General features: G+C 41.7%; 1 protein-coding gene across 5 annotated transcripts; it reads left to right on the top strand.

Moving 5' to 3' along the window:
• Positions 1-307: 307 nt before the first annotated feature.
• ikzf1 (IKAROS family zinc finger 1 (Ikaros)) lies at positions 308-19,419 on the top strand. 5 transcript variants are annotated; one of them, XM_074676486.1, is made up of 8 exons: positions 308-635; positions 4,642-4,695; positions 4,867-4,980; positions 12,192-12,458; positions 13,873-14,040; positions 16,987-17,112; positions 17,455-17,589; positions 17,963-19,419. In XM_074676486.1, the coding sequence occupies exons 1-8, from the start codon at positions 308-310 to the stop codon at positions 18,655-18,657; spliced, it is 1,887 nt and encodes a 628-aa protein (XP_074532587.1). In that variant the 3' UTR covers positions 18,658-19,419. The 5 variants fall into 5 exon arrangements, with proteins under 5 accessions (XP_074532587.1, XP_074532588.1, XP_074532589.1 ...); XM_074676487.1 differs by having other exon boundaries at positions 17,458-17,589; XM_074676488.1 differs by lacking the exon at positions 17,455-17,589.
• The last annotated feature ends 4,021 nt before the right edge of the window (positions 19,420-23,440 follow it).

Below are 23,440 nucleotides of genomic sequence, written 5' to 3' on the forward strand. Positions count from 1 at the left end.
GTGAGGATGCTTTCAGGTAAAATGTGGAAAAAAAGGAGCAAATAGCTGTGGACTCTTGCTGATGTGATGTGAAGGACAGGGGAGGCTGTGACTCTCAGGGGACAATCTCTGCTGAGCGAGAGCAAAGTCAAAGGGATGAAAGATTAAAGAAAAAAAAAGTCATTACACTGGAAAGAAAACACTTCTCTTAATTTCATGGACTGCTTCAGTGCGCCTGAACAGGTGACAGAAGGGGAGCTGTCCAATATGCAAGTAAGGAGCTCCCCCCTTCTGTGTCCTCGGTGAGAATGAAATAAATAAACAATGAATGGTCCACCATCCTCGCGCGCCTCATCCCATCTCATGCATGGCTGCCAGTAATGGTCTACTGGGTGTCAGCTTCTATTGGCACGACACAAAGCAAGTGCCAAGGGCTCGGTGGCTCGACTCCCCGCCTCGGCCTGTGGATAAAAGCAAGCAAAATGCCCCAGCCGAGCTCACAGACATAGTCATGTTGGGCTGGAACGAGGAAGTGCAGTGGAGAGGGGAGGGACTCAGGGCGCAGCTCCATGGGGCCGCCGCGGCGCTGAGACCTTCTGCACATGGAGCCGGGGAGAGTTGGAAGAACTTCATTCTGCAAACTCAAGGAATAGCAGGTACAGTGACTTCCACCGTGCTTTTCAGCTCGACACTAACCTCGCAGGCTAGCTCAGACCTCTTAACTCTGAATCCTTCCTCTCATCGTGTTTAGGAGACATTTGCACCTGCCTGGAAAAAGACTCCTTTTAGTTTCGATGCAGGTGCACCGCAGCACCAGATCCCGTTAATAAGTGAGCGCAGCTCTCAGCAGGAGAACCTGTGGCTGAGGAACAAACAGAGAAAACATTTTTTACATGTAAAACAAAATTAAATCGATTAACTGCGTCATTTTAAACAAGCAGGCAGAAACGAGAAGGAAATCCTGGAATGTCCCTCATTTTCCATGTATTCTCTTTCTTTGGGAACATATGGATGAATTTTTCTCAAATTAACATTTCTCTTAATTAAAACTGACATGTTTTCGGTATTTCTCTCTAATTATTGACACTTTTCCTTCTGATTTTAAACACTTTAAAACGTTTTACGCCGCTGTCACGGCACCTGTTGCGTCAGATGTGCGCACAACCAAAGTTCAGTTACCACCCGCAGCATGTCTGAGCTTCCTCACATTTTAACACATTTTTTTAAGTAAATTAAAAATTAAATGTTCAACTGTCGTAAAAACTCAGGATTAATTTATTTTTCGCGGCAAACAGCAGCGCGCGCGTGAAATCACTTTGCGCTCATTTAACGTGAAATCTTCAAACAAATTCTCATTTAAATTAAATTAAATTAATCCTCGAGGATCAGCTCATTCCTCACACCTTAGAGACTCATTATTACCTGCTCGAACCACGGAGTGGGTTTGCTGCTGATCGCCTTTGTGAAGAGAAGCAGAAGCACATGTAACCAGAAACAGCGAGGGGAAGTTTTGACGCCCAGAAACACACACACAGAAAGAAACTCTGATGAGAAAATAAACTTCTGACTTTGTCACAGGCTCCACATTTTTTTTTTCTAAAACTTTTTCAGCTAAAAAGAAAAGAATAAAACCTGAGCATGAGGGGATGTGAATAATACTTTTAGGATTTAATTTGGAAGTGGTTTAACAGGAAAAGGAAGCTGCCTTCAAGGAGAAAACATATTTTTTTCTTGACAAGTTATTCAGCAAATTTTGTTTTTCTTCAAGGCAAAGAAAATAAAATTATGTGAATTATTTAAACTTCCTGTAAATCTAATTAAATGTAAATGTATATTTATTTTTACATTTTACAATACCCTTTATAAAAGAAGAAGAGGAAGAAAAAGCAGACAGATGACTGAAGATGTCAGAACTTTTTCAGACTTGTTCAGATCCTCGGTTCCTGCTCCAAAAAGATTTTAGTGGAGAGGAAAGAAGAGCTGCCAGAGCAACAAATCCGCCTGCAGATAGCCTACATCATCTGTCTTGTCTTGTGTGTGTGTGTGTGTGTGTGTGTGTGTGTGTGTGTGTGTGTGTGTGTGTGTGTGTGTGTGTGTGTGTGTGTGCGCGCGTGTGTGAGCTCACAGAAGGTTAGACAGTTATTAAAATGATTGTACTGTCTGAATAGCAGAGTAGTGAAGTGTGTCAGATGCAAATGAAGGAAACTTCTCGCCCCTCTCCGCTCGCCTCCTCGTTAGGGTCTCGAACGTTTCCATGAACATTATTTACCCACTTACTCACAAACACCTCATGAATGACTGATGAGAGCCTCCAGGTGACCAGGCACCACATTGTTTGGCATGGTGGGTAAATTACTTTCCTAACAGATGTCAAGAAAGAGCCCACAGCTGCATCGCTCCTCAGTGAAAATTATAGACTCCAAAATTTCATTAAATCATCCGCTAACCTGCTCAGAATCTGTAAGATGAAGCTTTTTATGTAGAAATACTCAATTTTATGATTTGGTGTGTTAATGTGTGATGAGTCCTAACTCATACAGGTCCATTAATTTGCTGTAACATGCCTTGCTGATGAGCTGAAGTGTAAAAAATAATCTTAAGTGTGTGTTGTTTACATGACTCTTGATTTGATTTAAACTAAAATACTTTGTTAATGTCTTTCTGTGGGATGTTCCTCCCACCCCTCGTCGTCTCCCCTCGCTGTATTCACTCTGGAAGTCGTGTTTGGTATCTGGCGTCGAGGCTTCCTGAGTATCCAAACTTTGCTGGTGTGGTCCTCGGTATCTGTTAACGGCTGCATCGTTTCTCATCTCCACCCTGCTCCCTAGTGTCACTTGTGCACCTCGCTTCTTTGCAGAGACGCCTCTAACTCTTCCCCCCCCTTCTTCTCTTCCCCACACACACACACACCCACCTCCACCCAACACACCACAACCTTACACCACACACACACACACGAACACTGACATGTTAAAGCTTCTTCCTGCCTCTCCTGTTTCTTCAAACTCAGACCAAAACTTTTCCAGTCCCTCTTTGTTCTGCGTCAGAGATGTTACTCTTTCTCTCTCTACACACACACACACACACACTTAAATGAAAACTAAAATGTGCTAACTTGCATGTTAACATGTCCCCTGCAAAGCACCTGTGCTTAAATCAAATGCCTCCAAACAAACTTCAACTGCAGCAGAAACATTCTTCATGTTAGTTCAGATTCATCATAATAGTGAAAGTTAGATTCAAATGTATAGAAAGTGTAAATGTCATCAGAACCAGACTTTGTGCAGAGAGTCATGGGAGTGTCAGAAAGTGTGGCTCTGCTCAAAGAGAAGAAGCTACTTCCTGAATATTCTAGGTGCACCTCACTTCACACCTACGCAACTGGGTTGCGGCTGAGAGCAGGAACTCTTCATACTTTCTCGAAGCCCCCCGCCAACACATCCGTGTTTCCCTCGCACCATCTGCCCAGAAAAAGGGCACATGAGGATATGCACCCCCCCCTCCCTCAGCCCCACCGACCCCCCTAAACTCCAGATGCTGAAGAACACGCTTCACGCTCGTCACCGGCAGAACAACACGCAACACCCCTGTGTTGTGCTGAAGAAATCATCTGCACCAGTGACCTTTGCCCCCCTCCTCCTCCTCCTCCCTTCACACTTGCATCCTGGGCGTCTTCAGACCGTCGAGCTCCTGACTTGACTCCGCAGAATACTGTGCGTTGCGAAACAGAGGCCTGTCGCTTCCCACTATTTGTTCCAAATGTGTGGAGCCATCTGTCAGTAAAACAGGAAGGCCTTGGTTCCCCTTCTCCCTTGGGCTCATTCCGCTATTTTCGGGAGCTTCACTTCTCCCCGAGTGGCTGCTTGGACTGGGCAGCGGCCCCACCGAGGGCTTCTTGAAGTGGCAGAGCCGGGGCTGAGGCTGTTGGGCCCATCTGCTGCAGGCTTCGGGGCCATCCATTATTAATGGGGCCACTAGCACTGGTGACTCCTCAGATATTCAGCGCTGGCCGGAGGATCACTCTAAAAAATAAATAAAGAGAACTTCTCTGCCCTCCGGCCTGCTTTTCTCTCTCTTGCTTCTCTTCTCTCCAGCTTCCTGTTGCATCCTCTCGTCTTGCTCTTAAACCTCCCTCCCTCCCGCTGCCTCTCACCCTCTTTGTTTCTCACCATGGCTTCAAGCGTCTGTGTTCGGGCCCCGGGCTCAGCCATGCATGCTCGGTTAAATTAGAGAGAACATGAGCGCCGATCAGCTGGGCACGGCAAACACCCGCATCCCGCTGACCTGGGGCCAGTTAATTTTCTGCTTAATTTTGCGGCAGTCAGTTTGCATTTTTGGATGATTACGTGGCAGGAAATTAACAATAAATAACAAATGTGGTGTGAAAGCCCGTTCCTAACCCCGTGCAACCAGCGCGCCCCATCAGACGGCGTTGAGCCACTCTCCCAGCTCACCCTCTCTGTCAGACTTGTAATGAAAACGTCTGTAATTCTTTGTAATGTAATGTGGGGGACAGTGGTGTGTCTGCGGCTGTGACAGCAGTGATCTCACTGAGGTGATGGAGTCTGCACCTTTTACTCCTCTCTACTTTTTTATAATGTTTCCTCGGCCTGTGCTTGATTAAACTCACACACATCTACATCTCCATTTGCCTCCCTTCAGAGTACCTGCACCGCATGGAGACAGAGGAGGCCCAAGAAATGGCCCAGATGCCAGGTAAAGACCACCCACTGCATGATTGAGCCCAGAGAGTAGATTACAGCAGGCCTTCAGACACGCTCCTACATTACCTGGAGGTGACTCTGATTCTGAGACCGGTCCAGGCTGCAGACTGAGTGACGGGGTGTGTGCTGCTGTGTGTGTGTGTGTGTGTGTGTCTCTCCGAAGGCAGGGACAGCCCCCCTGCCAACGAAGCTGCAGAGGAAACAGAGGAGCCCATGGCCGTCCCTGAGGACCTGTCAGCAAGCTCCACCCACCTGCAGAACAACAGAGGGGACAAAGGTACGTGGAAAACGCATCCACACAGGGTCACACATCACGGGAGCTTCTGCAAAGATTAAAAAATAAAAGTCAAAAATGAGTCAAACTATTGTGTTTAACAGCATCCAAAGCAGTGCTTTTCTAATATTAGTGTTTTTATCCCCAAAGCATCAAAAAGTCAAAAGGTTAACATCCAAATCAAAGCGTAAATATAAAAACATAAAAACGTGTGATAACTCCGTCCTTTACTCATCCACTGGGAGTTTTTTTTGGAGCTGAAAATATTAATTTATACTGCAAGAGACACATTTAGGTCATTGGCAGAGAAGGTTAAAAAAATCATAATCCCTTTGATCCATGGCATGTCATTAATGAGCTCAATCTTAAGGAATGGCTAATGTGGCCTTGATTTGGGTTTGAGAACATCGAGCTGGGGAATAGGATGCTGAAAATAAGGATGTATGGGCATAGAGGGTGGAGACGCAGAACTGATCAGGATACAGACTTTTGATCCAGTTTAAACAGGAACATGGAGGTGAAATTTGTCCATTAAACCCAAAGATTATCACTTTTTGAAAGATTAATCATCACGAGAGCCGATCACAGGAGGGAGAGGAGATAGAAATTTTGGTAATGCTTTAAATTAAGGTCCTGTAATAGGCATTAATAATACCTTTGTAAGTACTTATAAGATGCTTATTAACATTATTATTTGTTTATAGGACTATATAACTGCTTAATAAGTGTTTAATAAGGTCATTGTAAAAGTCAATACAAGACAACTTAATCTGTAAGGTATACGGAACCTAACCCTAACTCAAACCCTCTTTGATTTGTGTCTTCTGCTTTTGTCTCTCATGAGCCCTACCCCAGCCCTTCCCCTAAACCTAACCATTCGGGGCCCCATGCCTAAACCAAACCATTCAGGACCCATGCCTAAACCTAACCATTCAAAGCCCCATGCCTTAACCTAACCATTCAAAGCCCCATACCTTAACCTAACCATTCGGAGCCCCATGCCTTAACCTAACCATTCAAAGCCCCATACCTAAACCTAACCATCCAGGGGCCCATGCCTAGACTTTGCAATTTTGGGCCCCATGCCTAAACCTAACCATTCAGGTCCCCATGCATAAACCTAACCATTCGGAGCCTCCATGCCTAAGCCTAACCTGTGGGGCCTCATGCCATACCCTCGCAATGACCTTATTTAACACTTAATAAGCAGTTATATAGTCTTAAAAACAAATAATAATGTGAATAAGCATCTTATAAGTACTTACAAAGGTCTCATTAGTGCTTATTACAGGACCTTAATATAAAGCGATACTGAAATCTTTAAATGCAGATCAAATCAAACAGGTCTCTGTTGGTTTATTGAGTTTTTTCCTCCTTATCGAGGTAACGGCCCGGCTGAAGCAGACAGACTGAAATAAAATGTTTAGAGGAAACTGAATTTGGATGTGTAAGAGTTTCCTGAGAAGACAGTTTCAACACTCCTGGAGATAAAGAGTTCAGGAACAGAGCCAAGTCAGAGAGAGATCAGCACATCACTACACCACATAGGTCACACACCTGCTCACACACTAACACACACGTCGAGCTGTCAGACTCTGCTCTTAAAAACACTCAGATTGATGAGGAAACTTCATTTTTGTCACTTCCATAGGCTTAAAGCTACATGTGGAGGAACATGAATTTGTCAGGAACGTGTTTATCAGCTTTTAAAGAAGGACAGGGCTGCAGCTGGAGGTGTTGGCGTGTGAGTTTCTGTTCAGACCCTACACACTTTGTTCAACTCGCATGTGTCTATATAGGGACAGAGAGAAAGAGAGCCCAAAGAGTGAAAGAAGGGAAGTGCAAGTATCTGGTGCATCTATGCATGGCCGCCTCTGTGATAAAAGCCAGAGTGAGTTATAATTATCAGCCGTGCAGGATCATGTGCTTCTCAGTTCTCTGTTGTATGAAAAAGACAAAACCTAGCAGGCTAAAAGTGGGACAGTGGACCTCAAATGCTCAAAACCTCAAAACCCAGATTGTTTTGTGTTGAGAAGCAGGTTTATCCGCCTCACTGAGATCCTCACCGCTCCTGCTGCTGCTGCTCTCCAAACACGTGTCATTAAGTGTGAATCAGAAAACAACACGGACACATGTTTCACTCCACTCACACGGGAAGGTTGTTGACCTCCTCTGCTCACAGTAAAAAAGATTTCTCTTTCATTTTCACTGATTCAGACAGAGACTCTGCTATTTCAGGGACATGAGACTAAGAGGGAGACTGAGCCGTCTAGTTCCCGAAAACATTGGAGGCGACGTTTTCAGAAAGTGTGTGTGTGTGTGTGTGAGGGGAAAAGCAGGCTGTTTTTGGTGTTCCTGCAAGCGGTGTCGAGCGTGATGCTGGGGTGGTTTAACACATGTGGTTCCACTATTTTGCACACGGGGTTATTTTCAGGCGGTGAGAGTGGCACATCGTCAGTAACAGGAACCTCCAGCAGGCTCTGTGCACTTCCACGCTGCAGATCAGGCACAGCGACATCCCTCACCAAAGATTGTCTATCTCATGAAGTGAAGCACACTCCTGCTGTGTGTCTTCAGCGTGTGTTAATAATTCCCCTGAGCTCTGGTCAGTCTTCCCTCTCCGTCGGTGATGTGTAGATTACATCCCCCTGAAGTTAAATCCTCTCAGTGAACCGTTTTGTTTGTCTACTGTGTGATCTGTCAGTTGCTTCCCAAAACGAGTGAATCAGGATGTGTAACCTTGATAAACATGATATCAAGTAAAAGCCTTGTTCCTACTCCCATTTCAGTCACAACTTCCCCTTATCCATGAGAAGTGAGTGGCAGCCCGTGTTCATGCTTCCCCTGTCTGCTCTGACCAGCTGATAACCTCCTAACTGTGCTGGTGTGTGACACGGACAAACCTCATAGTTTATAGTCGGATTTCTGCTGCTTCTCCAGTTTAAAATGATATATGACACAGATTTTTCCCGAAAACCATCTCAGATCAGGTGAAGCAGAGCAACAGTGACTTCAAATTAAATCATAAAGTGCAGTGTGAGAGACAGTGTGTCTTATCTTCAGTACAAATCTCTTATCAGACTTGATACGAGCCACGTTCACCTGACAAGCCCAGAAAAAAAGTCTTATTACAAGATTTTAAAAAGACAAAAATAGGTTTTAAACAAAAAATCTTATCAATGTCACACTCTTTGTGCTTGGAGGACTTCACACAAACACACAAACAGACCAAACTTATGGATTTAGATGTTGAGAATGTGCATTACGGGAACTATCAGAGGGTGCTTCAGTGCCAAACAGGTGGAAAACAGGGAGATTTTATCCAGCTCTGGGAAACACATTTTAACATTATAGAAGCCAGGAGTAAAGGCTTCACCTGGACAGAAACTGTAAAATATATTATATTTTATTAATTTTTTTAATCTAAAAATGTGTGCAAGTTGAGTGTGGGCATGTGAGTTTGTGTAATTTGTCAATACATGTTTGGGTTTAAGGTCTGAAATTGTTTGACTGATACTGTTTGTTTCTCTAGTGTTTATGAAAAAAAAAATACTGATAAAAATATTTAGGATTTTTTTTTTTTAAAAATAAATAAAAAATGACAACTCAACTGCAAGTACAGAGTAAGAAAATCTGCCCATGAGTTAAAGAAGAAAAAAAAAAGGAAAGCTTGTTCATTTTATCTTTTTAGACTAAATATGAGCCACATTCACCTGACCAGTCCCCCCAAAAAATCTTATTTTTAAGTTATTCAAAGGTGAGGTCTAAATTGCTTGTAACAAGTAAATTAAAAAAAAAAAAAATCTGCCAATAGAGTAAAAAAAATATGCTCACCAAGTTTCTTGAAATTAGAAAAATGTATAAAAATAAATAAATAAATAAATAGAATAAAATAAAATAAAATAAAATAAAATAAAATTAAATAAATAAAATAAAATTAAATTAAATTAAATAAAATAAAATTAAATAAAATGTCTAAATACAAGCAACTCTTCTCTTATTCCACTGGCAGATTTTCTTTTCACTCATTTCAAGCAAGTCCTTCCTCATATTTGTCTTTAAATAACTTAAAATAAGCCATTTTTCTGACCTGGTCGGGTGGATGTGGCTCATGTTGAGTATAATAAGACAGTTTTTACTTAGATAAGACCAAAACACTTGAAAAGATTCCTTTTTTGAAGAACCTTTATGTACAATTTTCTCAACCCTTAGGCAGATTATTAAAGCAATTGAATAACATTTTGTCTTTACATAGCTTGAAATCAAACATGTTGCTCTAGCTGTCAGGTGAATGTGACTCTTACTTAGTCTTATAAGACAAAGTACTAAAAATAAGACACAAACACTTGCTTAGGATTCAGTTTTTTGCAGAAAACTGAGGCTAAAGCCTTTTTCTGGATGAAAATTGTCTTTGTTTTAGGAGTGTTTAAGTAATCTCTCTGACATAGTCTTTGTCACTGATCCTCGGCTAGGCCCAGTTTTATTCCTGACAATTTGCTTGGACTGGAGGTGGAGAAACAGAAAATATGATGAAAAGAAATGAATACACACAGAGTTAAGCTCTCCCTCAGGACTAAAAGAAAAAACCCCTTTCTGTGTTTGAATAAAGTGAAGTGAGTATGTGAAGCTCTTATTTCCTCTGCAACGGGCTGAAACACTCAGAGATGAGCTGATTGTTTGCTGCGTGGAGATGGAGGATCACTTTATGTGGAAGGAAAAAAAACTCACAAACATCTCTGACCTTATCCTACGCTGTTAGTTCTGTCTTTGATTGTTCGTTAGATACACGGTCCGCTCTGATGGGAAACGTTCTCCTCCCGTCAGAGAGAAGGGGCGAGAAAAAAAGTTTCAGTTACAGGCTGTTTTACAATTCCTTTCCCGTGCTTCCCTTTCTGTCACTTCTCCATAATTCTTGGTATTTCAGTTAGACAGGCCCTCTTTCTAAAGCTTCCCCTTTTCCATAGATTCCTATATTTCATGATTTCCACCTCTTCCTCTTCACTTGAACAAACAGAGGTAGAGGCATGGGGAAATCAGACTGACGCGGTGACATGCAAACCACAGGCTGGTAGCTGTGGGACTTGCATGATCTGACAGTTCTGTTAAATGTTTCTAAAGATCTCTGGTGGGAAAAGAAGGAGCTGGTGGCACAACACAGAGGGTACTTCTCTTTTTCTGACTGCTCTGCCAGCATCAGATATCAGACTGACTCTTTAAATTGTTCCAGGGAGATTCTACAAACAGGCAGGATTTACTTTTTATCCCGTGGAAAGCTTTAAATGACAGGAAGTCAACAGTTTGAACGATGAAAAACAGCAGAGTCTTGGTTTGCTGCTTTGAGCTCATCATACTCGCTGCTGTTTGACACCGCTGTCGTCCCTAGTTTCACACGGCTTCCTGTGTCTCTGTTTCCTGTTTATCTTGCTGTCATTTGTTTCACCAAAGTGTGATGGTGTGAGATGTGTGTGTGTGTGTTGCTTCATATCTTCGCTGACATCCTCAAACAGCCGACATGCGATCCACCTGTGCATCCTTATGTAATGTTTGAAAAGAGAACGTGAGGAGTTTAGCAGAGCAGGCTGCGTGTGGATCTCAAACTTCACTCTGAGTGAATTCACCAAACACCTGAACATTAGAGGAAGTGTTTGAAGTGTGGATGTAGCATCCTCATTTGTGTGAAATGTCAGAGTGTGCTCTACAGGAAGCCATGGCTGCTTTAGTCTGAGTCACATCGCGGTGCCGCTGCAGTGGTTTTATGAGCAGGGTCCGTCCCGGCAGAGGACAGGGACAGAGAGGGCCTCGTGCTCAGACACACTTTGTGTCAGCAGCGTGTGCACAGGTCAGCATCTGTGCTCACTCCTAAAACAGAGAGATGTGTCTAAAGATGAAAAAAAAAACACAACAGAACAATTCAAGGGGAGCATCTCACCAAAATAAAAGACCAGATGATAAAACAAGCAACACATTAAATATAGCAGTAACACTGCAACAACTGAAATGTAAGCAAGTCTCTATGTCTCATTTTTAGGGGAAATGGTCTGTTAGACTTAATATGAGCCCAATTCACCAAACAAGTTCAGAAAATATTTTATTTTAGGATATTATAAGACAAGAATGGCAACTGGTTGACAGTGGGCTCAGAAAATTTGCCTGTTAGACATTTTACATAAATAAAAACAATGTGTCAATTTCACAAAATAATGTAGTACATTTTTCTTACCATATAAGCAGATTATTTTATTCTTTAAGCACAATTTAGTCATCGATTTTTATCTTGTAATATCTTCACGTAAGACATTTTAAGTAAAAATTGTCTTTTAAGATATAATATAAGCCACGTTTACCTGAAAAGCGCAGAAAAGAGTCTTATTTTCTTTATTCAAGACCCCTGACTAACAAAAATTTTTCTAACCCCATAGATTGCAGGGCTCATGTTTCTAAACCTGTTTAATTCCACTGGCAACATAAAATGCTACTTTTTTTATTTATTTATTTTTTTTTTACTTCTGATAATCTTCTGTTTGTTTGACTTTAGGTAGCTATTTTAAATTTTAAAATAAAGTAATGAAAAAAATAAAAATAAATAAATAAATATGAATGTATAAATAAATAAATAAATGTATAAATAAATAAATAAAAATGGTGTTGAATATGAAGAAGTAAAAAATCATACATATTTTGTCCAAGGGAGATCTATGGAATTAAATACATGCTCTTATTTTGTAGGGGGAAATTGAAAAAAAAAAAAAAAAAAAAAAAAAACATTTTTAGAGCTTTACCAGGTGGATCTGGCTCTTATTTAGTCTTATAAGGCAAATTTACTAAGAATATGACACAAACACTTTCTTAGAGTTCAGTTTTTTAAGTGTATGTAAGTGTGAAAATGATCAAAAAGTTAAATCCTTAAAGTAGAGGGATTAAGAAAGCTCAAAAATGACAGATTATAAACCAGATTTTACAGTTTGCAGAAGAAAAAAAAAGGCAAAGTTGTAGTGAAACAATATAATAGTCATGTTTTCATCTCTGTAGCCAATCACTGATCCTCTTAGCAGCACAGATAATAAGGCTCACATATTAATCTCCAGTGTGTGTCAGAGCAGCTCCATGTGGTCTCATGTTCAAGTTTTAGTAGAAACTGCCCATCTAGAGTTTCTGACATTATGAACCAGACATGCTCGTTTTCTAAACGTGGCCCCCCCTGCCCTCTTTTCCAGCCTGTAACATTAAAGTTGAGGCTCGCAGTGATGAGGAGAATGGGCTGGCCTGTGACATGAATGGCGTGGAGGAGGAGGAGTGTGCGGAAGACTTGCGCGTGATCGATGGGGCCAAGGTGAACGGCGGCTCACAGCCGAGCCCTGACGCCAAAGCCTTCGCCTCGGCCGGTGGTATCCGGCTGCCCAACGGGAAGCTCAAGTGCGATATCTGTGGGATAGTTTGCATTGGCCCCAATGTGTTGATGGTGCACAAGCGAAGCCACACTGGTAAGCTGCCTGAAATACTTCTTGCCCTCCCTTTGCACCCATGTTCACAGTCAGTGTTAGAGGATGGATGAGATTTGGACTGCACTGCACTAAAACAAGGCCTCAGCAGGTCTCCATTGGCTTTAACATCACCAGTATCACAGGGTCTGTACTGCTTGGCGTGCACACAAACATCAGGGACAGCGTTCAGCCACCCTCATGCTCAGTAGCTGCACTGGCATCCTCTGCATCTGGCTGTATGCAGACGCTCCTGTGAGGCGTGAAATAGACTTTAAGCGTATCATTCATTATTGTTCATCTAAAAAAAAGAGGGATTATCACACGACAAGCAACAGTAACTGATCAAATTATTGTGTGATAAAGCAGCAAAGAGCAACTTCAGAAAACGGGATATCAGCAGCAATTAAATGGAATCTCTATAAAGTGACAATTATCGAGCTATTAAAAGTTCTTCAAGTTTCAAAATTGATATTCTATTGTGAGAAGCCAAACCAGTGGTGGGGAACATTTTTGAAAAAGGCACTTAACTGTCAAGCTTTAGAAACTAATGAAACTCAAAGTGGAAGAAAGGAACACTAGACTAATGTAAATGCAAAAGAAAGTACAATAAAAGATATAATGAAGTGCCTCCTATTTAAATAGAAAATATTCTGTGCTGAGTCTTTGCTCTTGAAATGCATTTTTAATGAATTTCCTTTTTTATATATTTTTGCTGCTTCACTGGTGACTCTTATTTTATGGGGGGCCTTTGAAAAAAAAAAAAAAAACCCATATTAAAACGTTCTCAGAGAATGCCACAACACTCACAGAGGCTGGATATTGGTTTATTCCAGAGGCGCTGATCAGGAAGACTGGCTCTCAACACAAAGTGTTTCCTTCGCTTTATTCAAATGAGGCTGAATTTGCATTGTGATGTGCCGCTCTTATTTTAGAGGCGAAGTAGAGGGAAAAAAATGAGATTTTCAGATCAAATTGACCTAGGCAATGGTGCATTACAGAACTGGCAGGCTGAGTCTGAAAGGCTCTTGTTCGATCAGAGCGCCAGTAGTCGGCGGGGCAGGGGGAGCATGGAGAGATGGAGTGTCACTCTGCTGTGAATCCCTCCCACAGGCGGCGAGATGCTTCTCTGCCGGGCGGCACTCCATCATTCGGCTTGTTCTGGCGCCGGGATGCTTTAGTGCAGTGACCCTGCTTTCTACCGCACACATGTTCATCCACAGAAAAAGACTTTGCATGTCGTCAGGGAGGAAGTGAGCTTTGTGAAATTAGGGAAAAGGGTGAAATCAAGACAGCATGAAAACTCTGTTGGGGCCATGAAAAACATCAAATGTGTTGAAAGTAAAAGTGTGTGTGTGTTGTCACTGTGTGTTTTCCTCTGGTCAGTAACGTGGCTCATGTGTGCTCTGCTCCTCAGGAGAACGTCCTTTCCAGTGCAGCCAGTGTGGAGCCTCCTTCACCCAGAAGGGCAACCTGCTACGTCACATCAAGCTGCACTCAGGGGAGAAACCCTTCAAGTGTCACCTGTGCAGCTACGCCTGCCGCAGAAGAGACGCCCTCACCGGTCACCTACGCACCCACTCGGGTCAGTACGCGCAGCTTACCTTCACTGAAAACTGCAGCACACGTGTGTTAACGCCTGCACGTGCTCATGGAGCGTGTGCTGAGGTACATGTAGTGAGCGCTCAGGGCTGCAGAAGGGGAAGTTGACAGGGTGTAGATGTGGTGTCACTTCTTTTTTTGTGCAGAAGCTTGTGTTAATTAAAGCATTAGTGTAAACAATAGACTCAAAAATCTATTTAATAAAACAGTTAAAGGGTCTTTTTTTCTATTCTACAGTTTTTCTCATGATGACACAAAAGATAAAGTACATCAATACTCATTTAGTGTTATCTCATTTACTTCTCTTACTGTTTAATAATTCAGTGTATTCAGCAACTAAGGCTCCAAATTTTTCTGGCTTGCTCTTTGAGCCTTTAATGATCCCCTGCCAGGGAAGTACTGGTATTTATAGCTATCTGTGTATATGGTATTTTTTTTATTTCGATGTCATCCTCAACCGGGATTGTACTAAATCAAACCACAGATTTTTCCTCGTATGTGGAGTTTTATCTTCCTTTAATTGTTCAGCTGAATCATTTCAGAGGCCTCGACGTCATCCGTAAATATTTCAACCCTGCCAAATTTTTTGGCCCAAGATCACCTGCCAGTAAAATGATTTTTAGCATCTTTTATATGTCAATGAAACCAGACATTTTTAACATTTTGACAGATTTTAAATCACATTAGAAGCATAAAAAGTTTTAACCTATTCACCTCTTATTCCCTCTTTTTTATGTAATTTTTTTTTTTTTTTTTTTTTAATGATGGAAGCTTCAGTCCTTTCTCTTATTTATTTTTTTTATTTTTTTGCTCGCTGTCTTGAAATTGGGAAACAGTATTAGATCCTCTCCTGCAGAAGGATTCAGGTCTGAGGGATCCGCGCTCTCTGAATCTTTTTAAAAGCAAACTAAAGGATGGAGATGCATCAGCCTGTAGATACTTGGACTGATGGCTTTGTGTTGTGTGATCCAGAATATGCTTTCATGTTTCAAGCTAAGAGTGGTGGACAAAATTGGCATTTTTAAGATGTCCCTTTTTTTTAATTCTTTTTTCTTTTTTTTAATGAATTGACTGCTTAAATGCACAAAAACCAAAAGAAAAATCATCACAACTCTCCTATACCATAGAATAAAGCAGGGGTGGCCAACCAGTCAGAAACCCAGAGCCACAAAAATTACCATGGTACTACAAAGAGCCACATCACACACGTGGTCTTACAAACGCACTTCCTCTCACAGATTAATAAAATGACATAAAAAGAAAATCAACACATTTCCATCTACCTACCTATCTATCTATCTAGATAGATAGATAGATAGATAGATAGATAGATAGATAGATAGATAGATAGATAGGTATGAGCACATGAGCGATTGAGAGGAGCACATGTAGAGAAGAGAAACCGAAACTTAAGTATTAATCTCATCACCCAAGTATTGATCAATACTGATCCCAACGTAGGCATCAATATATCAATATTTTAGATTGACCAGCACACCACTACTCATAACAATATATAGATCTATATTTTTTTTTAGGAATGGATTGAAGAGCCGCACACCAAAAGGCAAAGGGCCACATGCGGCTCGTGAGCCACAGGTTGGCCACCCCTGAATAGAGCCATCTAAAGTCTACTTTTTTTTTTTTTTTACCTAGTCCTGTTCAGCGTCACGACAACAGGACTATGGTCTGGCTGCCGTATTGTGCAGAACACATTTACCTTTCCAAGGGGAGCCATAAGGCTCCTCTTGAGTTTTAAAATCGAACTCTCTATTAGTGTTTTGGAAGATATATATATTTTTCCTGTATATTGCCAAGTTTGAAGATTACTGCTTGACCAGAACAAGGTGATATCAGGAAATAAACAGCGATAATGGGAAAAAGTGTCAAGAAGAGACTAGACAGAGAGGGAGAGAGAAACAACAAAACAACAGAAGAGAGCAACCACAACAACTGAGCAAATGACTACAGACAGGAGAAACAAACAACCAGCTGCTGAGCCTGAAAAGAGACAGTATCCTGAGGTCTTTGACATCATAATCACAAGAAGCCCCTGTGGAGAGATGAACTGGAGAAATCATGAGCAACAGTGAGCACATCAACGACCATTGTAAAAATATATGTATACTTACATAAAAATATACACAGATGCATACACTCACCTACCACCATCTTAAAAAGATTTATATAAAGGAACATTGAAAATGATGGACTGGACCCCTCGAAGTCCAGACCTCAGCCCCATCTAGCAGATTTGGTTGAGTTGTGAAATCATCAGGTCCAGAGCAGATCCATCGTTCATTCAAAGGAAAGTCTTTATGTTGAGTTGCACAAGTCATGGGATAAGATTAGTGTTGAAGCTCTCAGGAAATATATCTACTCTGTGTCAGAGACATTAGCTGCTGTAACGGCTGCAAGAGGTGGAAAAAGCAGATGTTTAAGTTTAAGTAGATAAAAACAGAAAGACTCACTTCATCTGATATTTGTACTCAAAGCAACCATCTGCATGTTTCATGATCAGGATTTAAAGGGGGAAAAAAGTCAATACAAAACAGGTGTCTTTGTAAATTTGGCCACTATTGTAGGTTTTTCTTTTTTAATCTTTTCTGGTTAAATAAATTTTAGATTAATTGATTGATAAACTTCTGCAAAAGTCCTTCAACAAATCCGTCCCTTTAATGTTTTGAGTAAATGTTTGATTTATTGATTTGGCTGATGTTCCAAAGTAAAAGTTAGGGAAGGTTTGGCACAAAGCTCTGCGCAACACTGCTAATTAAAAAAAAACGTTAATAAAAAATAAAGAGTTAAAGAGCGGCAGATTGGACAACAGATTCAGTCATTGTTTCCACCTGTGCCATGAAGTTAGACTCTAATATCAGCCGTTTTATTCCATTCTTGGCTGAATTAATTACACATTATTCTCTTGCAGTTGGAAAACCCCACAAGTGTGCGTACTGTGGGCGAAGCTACAAGCAGCGCAGCTCTCTGGAGGAGCACAAGGAGCGGTGCCACAACTACCTCCAGTGCATGGGGCTGCAGAACACCATCTACACAGGTTGGTGCCTTTCACATCTACACCACCACAACCTCTACAACCCCAGGATTCATTACACATGAAGCCAGCACCTAAAATTTCACCTAACAATCTGGTTAAACACTGTGAGAGTCAATTTGAGTTAAAGTAAATCAAATCATGGTGTCAGTGTTCATGTCTTTATCACAAAAACAACAGAGCAACACACAGACGTCCTGCTAACTGTGCTGGTTCCTGAAGACCTCCTCTTTAAGACTCATAAAGTGTCAGAACTGACAGAAAAACACCATCAGTTCATCACCCCAAAGGGGAAAACTCAAACTACTTTGACCCTGAAATCTACTTCTCTGTCTTGCTTTCCAGTAGTTAAGGAAGAAAGCAACCAGAATGAGCCGAGGGAAGACTTAAGCCTGGCGGGATCTGACAGAGCCCTGGTGCTAGACAGACTAGCTAATAATGTAGCTAAACGTAAGAGCACTATGCCACAGAAGTTTGTGGGTAAGGGCTGATATCTGCTTCCTTTGTGTGAATACAGTTTTGATTCTTTGCTGAGGACGTTTTTGTTGTAAATGCTGCACCTATGAACGCTGCATAGGTGATGCTTGCAGATGCTTTGTGTGGATTGGTTGTGCACATTTTTTGCCAGAATGCATGCAGTGTGAAGATAGAGAGAAAATAAGGATGTCTGATAGCTAAGTGTTTGATTTTGTATTTTGAATCTTATCCAGTGAAGAGGGAGGGGACTTGAATGGCTTAGCTGCAGACTGTAGATAGCAAGAGGAGATCCTGAGATAGAGACATCAGTGATAATGGGATGACGGCATCACTGAGAGTTATAATCGTCTCCTCCCTCCCCTCCTGTCTCTGCCAGGTTCCTCAGGTGACAAGCGCCTGTCAGACCTGTCCTATGACGTAGGAACAGGTGAGATTCAGCCCCACGTCATCGACCAGGCCATCAACAGCGCCATCAGCTACCTTGGAGCCGAATCACTTCGTCCTCTGGTCCAGACCTCCCCAGCCTCCTCCTCTGATGTGGGCCTTGGCTCCATGTTCCCCCTCCACAAACCTGCCTCTGAGGGGACCGGCCTGTCTGCCAAAGACAGCGCGGCAGAGAACCTACTGCTGCTCTCCAACTCCAAGTCTGCGTCCAGCGAGAAGGACGGCTCCCCCAGCCACAGCGGCCAGGACTCCACCGACACAGAGAGCAACAATGAGGATCGCTCAGGCGGGGCGGCTCCTGGCCATATCTATCTCACCAACCACATCACCTCGAGGAACGGCATCCTCCCGCTGGTGAAGGAGGAGCAGCAGAGGCAGTTTGAGGCCATCCGAGCCAGCATGGAGATGGCCTCCGAAGGCTTCAAGGTGGTGTCGGCGGACGGGGAGCAAGTGAGGGCGTACCGGTGCGAACACTGTCGCGTTCTGTTCCTGGACCACGTCATGTACACCATCCACATGGGCTGCCATGGCTTCAGAGACCCCTTTGAGTGCAACATTTGTGGTCACCGGAGCCAGGACCGATACGAGTTCTCCTCTCACATGACCCGAGGGGAGCATCGCTACTGAACAGTGCTGAGAAAAAAGAGCTGTACGTTCGGGAAACAACATCACACACTCACTCTTAGACCTGAAATACAACTAGAGACATTTAAAGTGAACACACACCGTTAATGTCTGAGGGTTGTTTTTTATTGAAGCATGCTAGTTAGAATACAACAGATAAATGTAGTTTACAGAGACTGAGAAAAAAGACTCGAATCCCATCTTTAAAAGGCAAATCTGGACCAAATTGATCTCCATAAAAAGAAGTGAAACGTGTTTAAATCATATAAATATCTCTTCCTCTTTGAAAAGCCAGTCTGCAAAGTATTTCATCCTCAAACCTCTGTATGAAGTGGTGAATGAAACACCAGCAAAGGTTGTGTACAGTGCAGGAAATCCCGTATTATTTTCAGTATTAGATACAATCATTTAAGGCTTTACAATCACTGTACATACTGTAACTCTTCATTTCCACCTCCAGCCTGTACTTTATTCCTGGCAGCCTTCACGTTATTTATATCATATTTACACTCCTGTTTGTTTTTGTATTTATTGAAGTGGTTGATGTTTGTGGGTAGAGTAGAGAATTAAAGCTGCATCTTTTTTTCTGTCTGATGTACAAAATGTATTTGAAGTGAAACATGACGACTGCTGGGAGTTTCTGTTCTTCATTTAACTGGAAAAAGTTTTTTGTTTTGTTTTGTTTTATACCTGACGACAATTATTTCATATTATTAGAAAGAGATGTTTGAAGATGGAAGGAGCTTTATGCTTGCTAAAAATCAATAAAGGATATTTTATACATGCACAAGAGTGGAAAGTGTCTTGAGTTTTGTTGAGTTCAATAAAAAAGAAGCTTGCAGATATTTAAATGCATATTTACATTTTTTTCTACAGAGGAGTTTTATATTTACCACACGTCAAACTCAGACTGTCAGACCTTTAATTAGGGCTCAGTTCAGAAAATTCATCTGGAGTATTTTTCCTCAACACTTTCACCTTATTATAAAAACACAGAGGTTTCATTTCACACTCTTTAACAAGACGATTTAGATTAGGTGTCATTCAAGATGCTGCAGAGCTCCGCTGTCAAGAAAGAGTCCAAACAGAGAGAAGACTGGCATCTGAGTACAGATCAGTTTAAAGATGATGGAGCCGCAGAAAACAGTCTGGATTTAACAAAAACAGTTTCATTCAGATTTAAGTTTTTGTTGTTTTAAAGTATGATTTAAGGATGAAACATTTCTCCTCCCATAATTCAACAGAGAATATTCAGACACCTTATTCTCATATTCATCCACGCAGAGACCTTCAGGTTACATTAAGGAGCACAGCTGGCAGACACACACACACACCCAAACAACTGTGTGTAAAGAAACTCCATGGACAAACACAGAACCACACATTAACACATGCCGTGCTCAGGACCTGAAGAGTCCCCCCTGGTCCTCTGAGGAGCTGCAGCAGCAGCAGCAGCAGATTCGGGGACAGGAAGGATCAGGCACTGGAGCAGAAGGCAGGGGCCGGGGCTCTGAGGGCCGAGCTGAGGCCTGCGGAGGAGCTCGGTGGCGTTGTGCTGCAGCGACCTCTTCCAGATGGCCGCTGTGTGAATTAGCAGAAATGGGAAGCAGCTGTGGCCAGAGCTGCCCCCCCCAACAAACACACACACACACACACACACACACACACACACACACACACGCTTGAATGGGACCCAACAGGGGAGGGAGGGCATTTGCATGAGAGGGCCAACGAGCTCAGGCCGTGCCAGAATCCCAAATCTCACTTCCCCTTTCAGCCAGCTGACTGAAATACTTCTTTAAGATCAGACCAAACCACTTCCAGTAGAGCTGCTTACAGGGGCCAGCAAGACACTGCCGTGTGTTTTATTTTACACATGTTTCCATAAATAGATGGCCAGGAAAAAAAAGCTAACTTTGTGATTTTGGTCAATGTCTGGAGAATTGTTTCTCAATAATGCAAGGCTGAGTGCTATAAATGGATAAAGACTACAAAAATGAAAAATACATCTGGACAAAAAGGAAAGAACAGTATGCTTCTACATGATTTTTTTCTTTTTTTTTTTTTCAATTTTTTACAACCTTTTTTTGTTTAACTTGAACTTTGCATGGGTATTTCTGGCTTCTTCCGAACTTCTTCACTTCATTTCAGCCATCCACACTAAAATATATTTTTTTAAACGAAGACTTACGTCACCTGTTCCTCACCTGCTGTAAGGCTTGTGGCTTTGGAAATAAACTAATGATCTCTAAGGAGCTTTAGGACAAGTTTAAGATGATTTAAACAATTCCACTGGAGATATTTGACCTACAAACAGTTTTACAGAGCAATGTTCAATTCAGTGTGAAATCACTAAAAGTCATGGTTCTTCTTTTGTATCTTCTCCATCATCGCCTCCCGTTGGATGGATAAAAAACAAGTGTCACACTGACAGGGGATATGATTTTGGAAAAAGAGGAGTACACCTCAGAAGTTCCACTCTTCAAGGATTCACCTCTGACTGTATAATAGTACACATAGTCTTTGTGATGTCACTCATTTGTTTCTGATACAGAGTTTTAGGCCCATCCGTGGCAGGAGCCACATTGAAATGCTGAACTCAACCTAGCTTTCTCTGCATTAGGACGAGGGGAAGAAGCAGGTCCCGAGCCTCTCTACAGACAGTTACAGGTTGCCCACCTGCCTAGGTATACCCTTATATGGGATAACCTTCTAAGTTTGATAACTATAAAAAAAAATAGCCCCGTAAAGTGTGTGTTGATAGAGAAATGAGATATTCAAGCTGAAACGGTTTTATGAACCAGGCTGTAAAAGTATAATATTTTGCTATAAAGACCTTTTCTGGCTTGATGTGTTTATGGTTTCTGGTGTTTCTGCAGCCAGCCTCTAGTGGACACTTGATGAACAGCAGTTTGAGCACTTCCTCACAGGCTTCGTATTCGAAGACCGGAGGATACGCTTGGGAATCACTGATGACAGGTTTCCTTAGTGGTGGGGGTGGTCAGACGTTCCTGTATCTTGTTTTAATCTATTTATTTGTTCAATTGTTTATTCATCCATTATTATGAAACACATAAACAAACATGGTGGCTTCGATGTACACATGAACATAGAAATCAGGAACTTAGGTTTTGAACCATGAATCCCACAGAAACACCTGATACAGTTCATCCTCTCACTGCTGCAGTCTGAACATGACAATCACACACATCCTCATAACGATTTATAAATAGTTTCTGCATTGTTATTTCATTTTTCTCAGGACTGTGTTTGGATCGGCTGATGTAAGCAACATTTACCCTGCCAAGTCACAGTAACATGTGGGCACTATTGTTCTGGGGTCCCGGGCTGAAAGGTTACCAAATGTCAGGCCTTCCCAAATTTTCTAGTCAGAGACCCCCTAAATACAGGTGAGGAAAAAAATTCAAAAACAGACAAAAACGAGCATAAAAAGGCTTGAGAAACCTAATTTAGTTTACGTGTATAAAATCTGACTATCTGTGTGTACATTTTGCTGGGTTTCCTAAATTAATCTGCTTCTACTGGTGCCATCGTAGTCCTGGTTCAGTTACCTCAAGGGTTTTCAATGAAGAAAAAAATGATCAAACATTTTCTTTTTGCATGATTTGAAATAAAATGAACTATTCTTGTTTTTATTCTTACAATAATAAAGGAAATTTGCAATTTTAAATAGTTTTTGATGTTGAAAGACACTTTACGACCTCCTTATCAGTTTGATGGCCCTCCAGGGGGTCCCAACCCCCACTTTGGGAAACACAGCTGTGGTTGTGGCAGATATACATCTGAAACTTGTGTTAAATTTATTTCCTTTTTGCTAACACGTCACATAAATCCATCAGTGGAAATAAATAAACCATCTCCATGTTGCTTAAAGATGAGATGTTACAAAACTGCTTTGCAGAGCTGAACTCTAAATGTAACACAGACATAAATGAAGAGCAATCATATTAATTTTATCTTTCAATAAACAGAAACTGTGTGATGTGTGTTTGTGGCCAGAAAGCCTCACAAATTGTGCTACAAGCTAACACCATATGGTTCGTCCAGACTCTGCGGATCCTTCCAGCACCAGAGGAATTCTGTGCATCTGTTCTGGTCCAGCTGTGAGGAGGGAGTCCCCGTGTTTGCTGACGCCCAGGGGGGTGGTGTGTGACTACTTTCTCTGCTGGCTAATTCAACAAAGTTTCAATACAGTGGCCAACCACACACGTCTGAAATATTTATCAGGGACCTGACAAAAAGATGAAAAATAAATGAGTTCTCTTTTTTTTCATGGTCTTCCAGATTTTGAAAGATTGTTTCGTTAAATTTACATGAGAATTTCAATTCATGTGTGCACAATCTATAATGGTCCTCTTCAACGGGAGAGTGAGTGTGTGTGTGTGTGTGTGTGTGTGTGTGTGTGTGTGTGTGTGTGTGTGTGTGTGTGTGTGTGTGTGTGTGTATGTGTGTATGTGTGTGTGTGTGTGTGTGTGTGTGTGTGTGTGTGTGTGTGTGTGTGTGTGTGTGTGTGTGTGTAAGCGAGGGCTGAGGCAGTGAAATTAAAACACATGAAGAAACTCAGAAGAAGTGGATTAACCAAGTTATTCCTTATGGGCCAAAGAAAATGTCGGTCATTTATAAAAAACAATGTTTGCTCATGAATTAACTTAACACATTATTTTATACCATCACTTTCCTAAATTAATGGCTTAAGAGACTGAAAATCAAGAGGCTGAATACTGAATATTTCATAGTTTTCTAAGTTTTTTAGTCAGAGAAATTT

This window comes from Halichoeres trimaculatus, unplaced genomic scaffold (genome assembly GCF_033239565.1).
Source record: "Halichoeres trimaculatus isolate MK-OKI-2021-1 unplaced genomic scaffold, fHalTri1.1 fHalTri1_scaffold_8, whole genome shotgun sequence".
NCBI classification, from domain to species: domain Eukaryota; kingdom Metazoa; phylum Chordata; class Actinopteri; order Labriformes; family Labridae; genus Halichoeres; species Halichoeres trimaculatus.

Excerpts from the sequence above, each read along its gene's own strand:
- ikzf1 (XM_074676486.1), top strand. The coding sequence starts at position 308 with ATGGTCCACCATCCTCGCGCGCCTCATCCCATCTCATGCATGGCTGCC. Across the intron at positions 636-4,641 it reads GCAAACTCAAGGAATAGCAG|AGTACCTGCACCGCATGGAG; the intron begins GTACAGTGACTT and ends GCCTCCCTTCAG. Across the intron at positions 17,113-17,454 it reads GCAGAACACCATCTACACAG|TAGTTAAGGAAGAAAGCAAC; the intron begins GTTGGTGCCTTT and ends CTTGCTTTCCAG.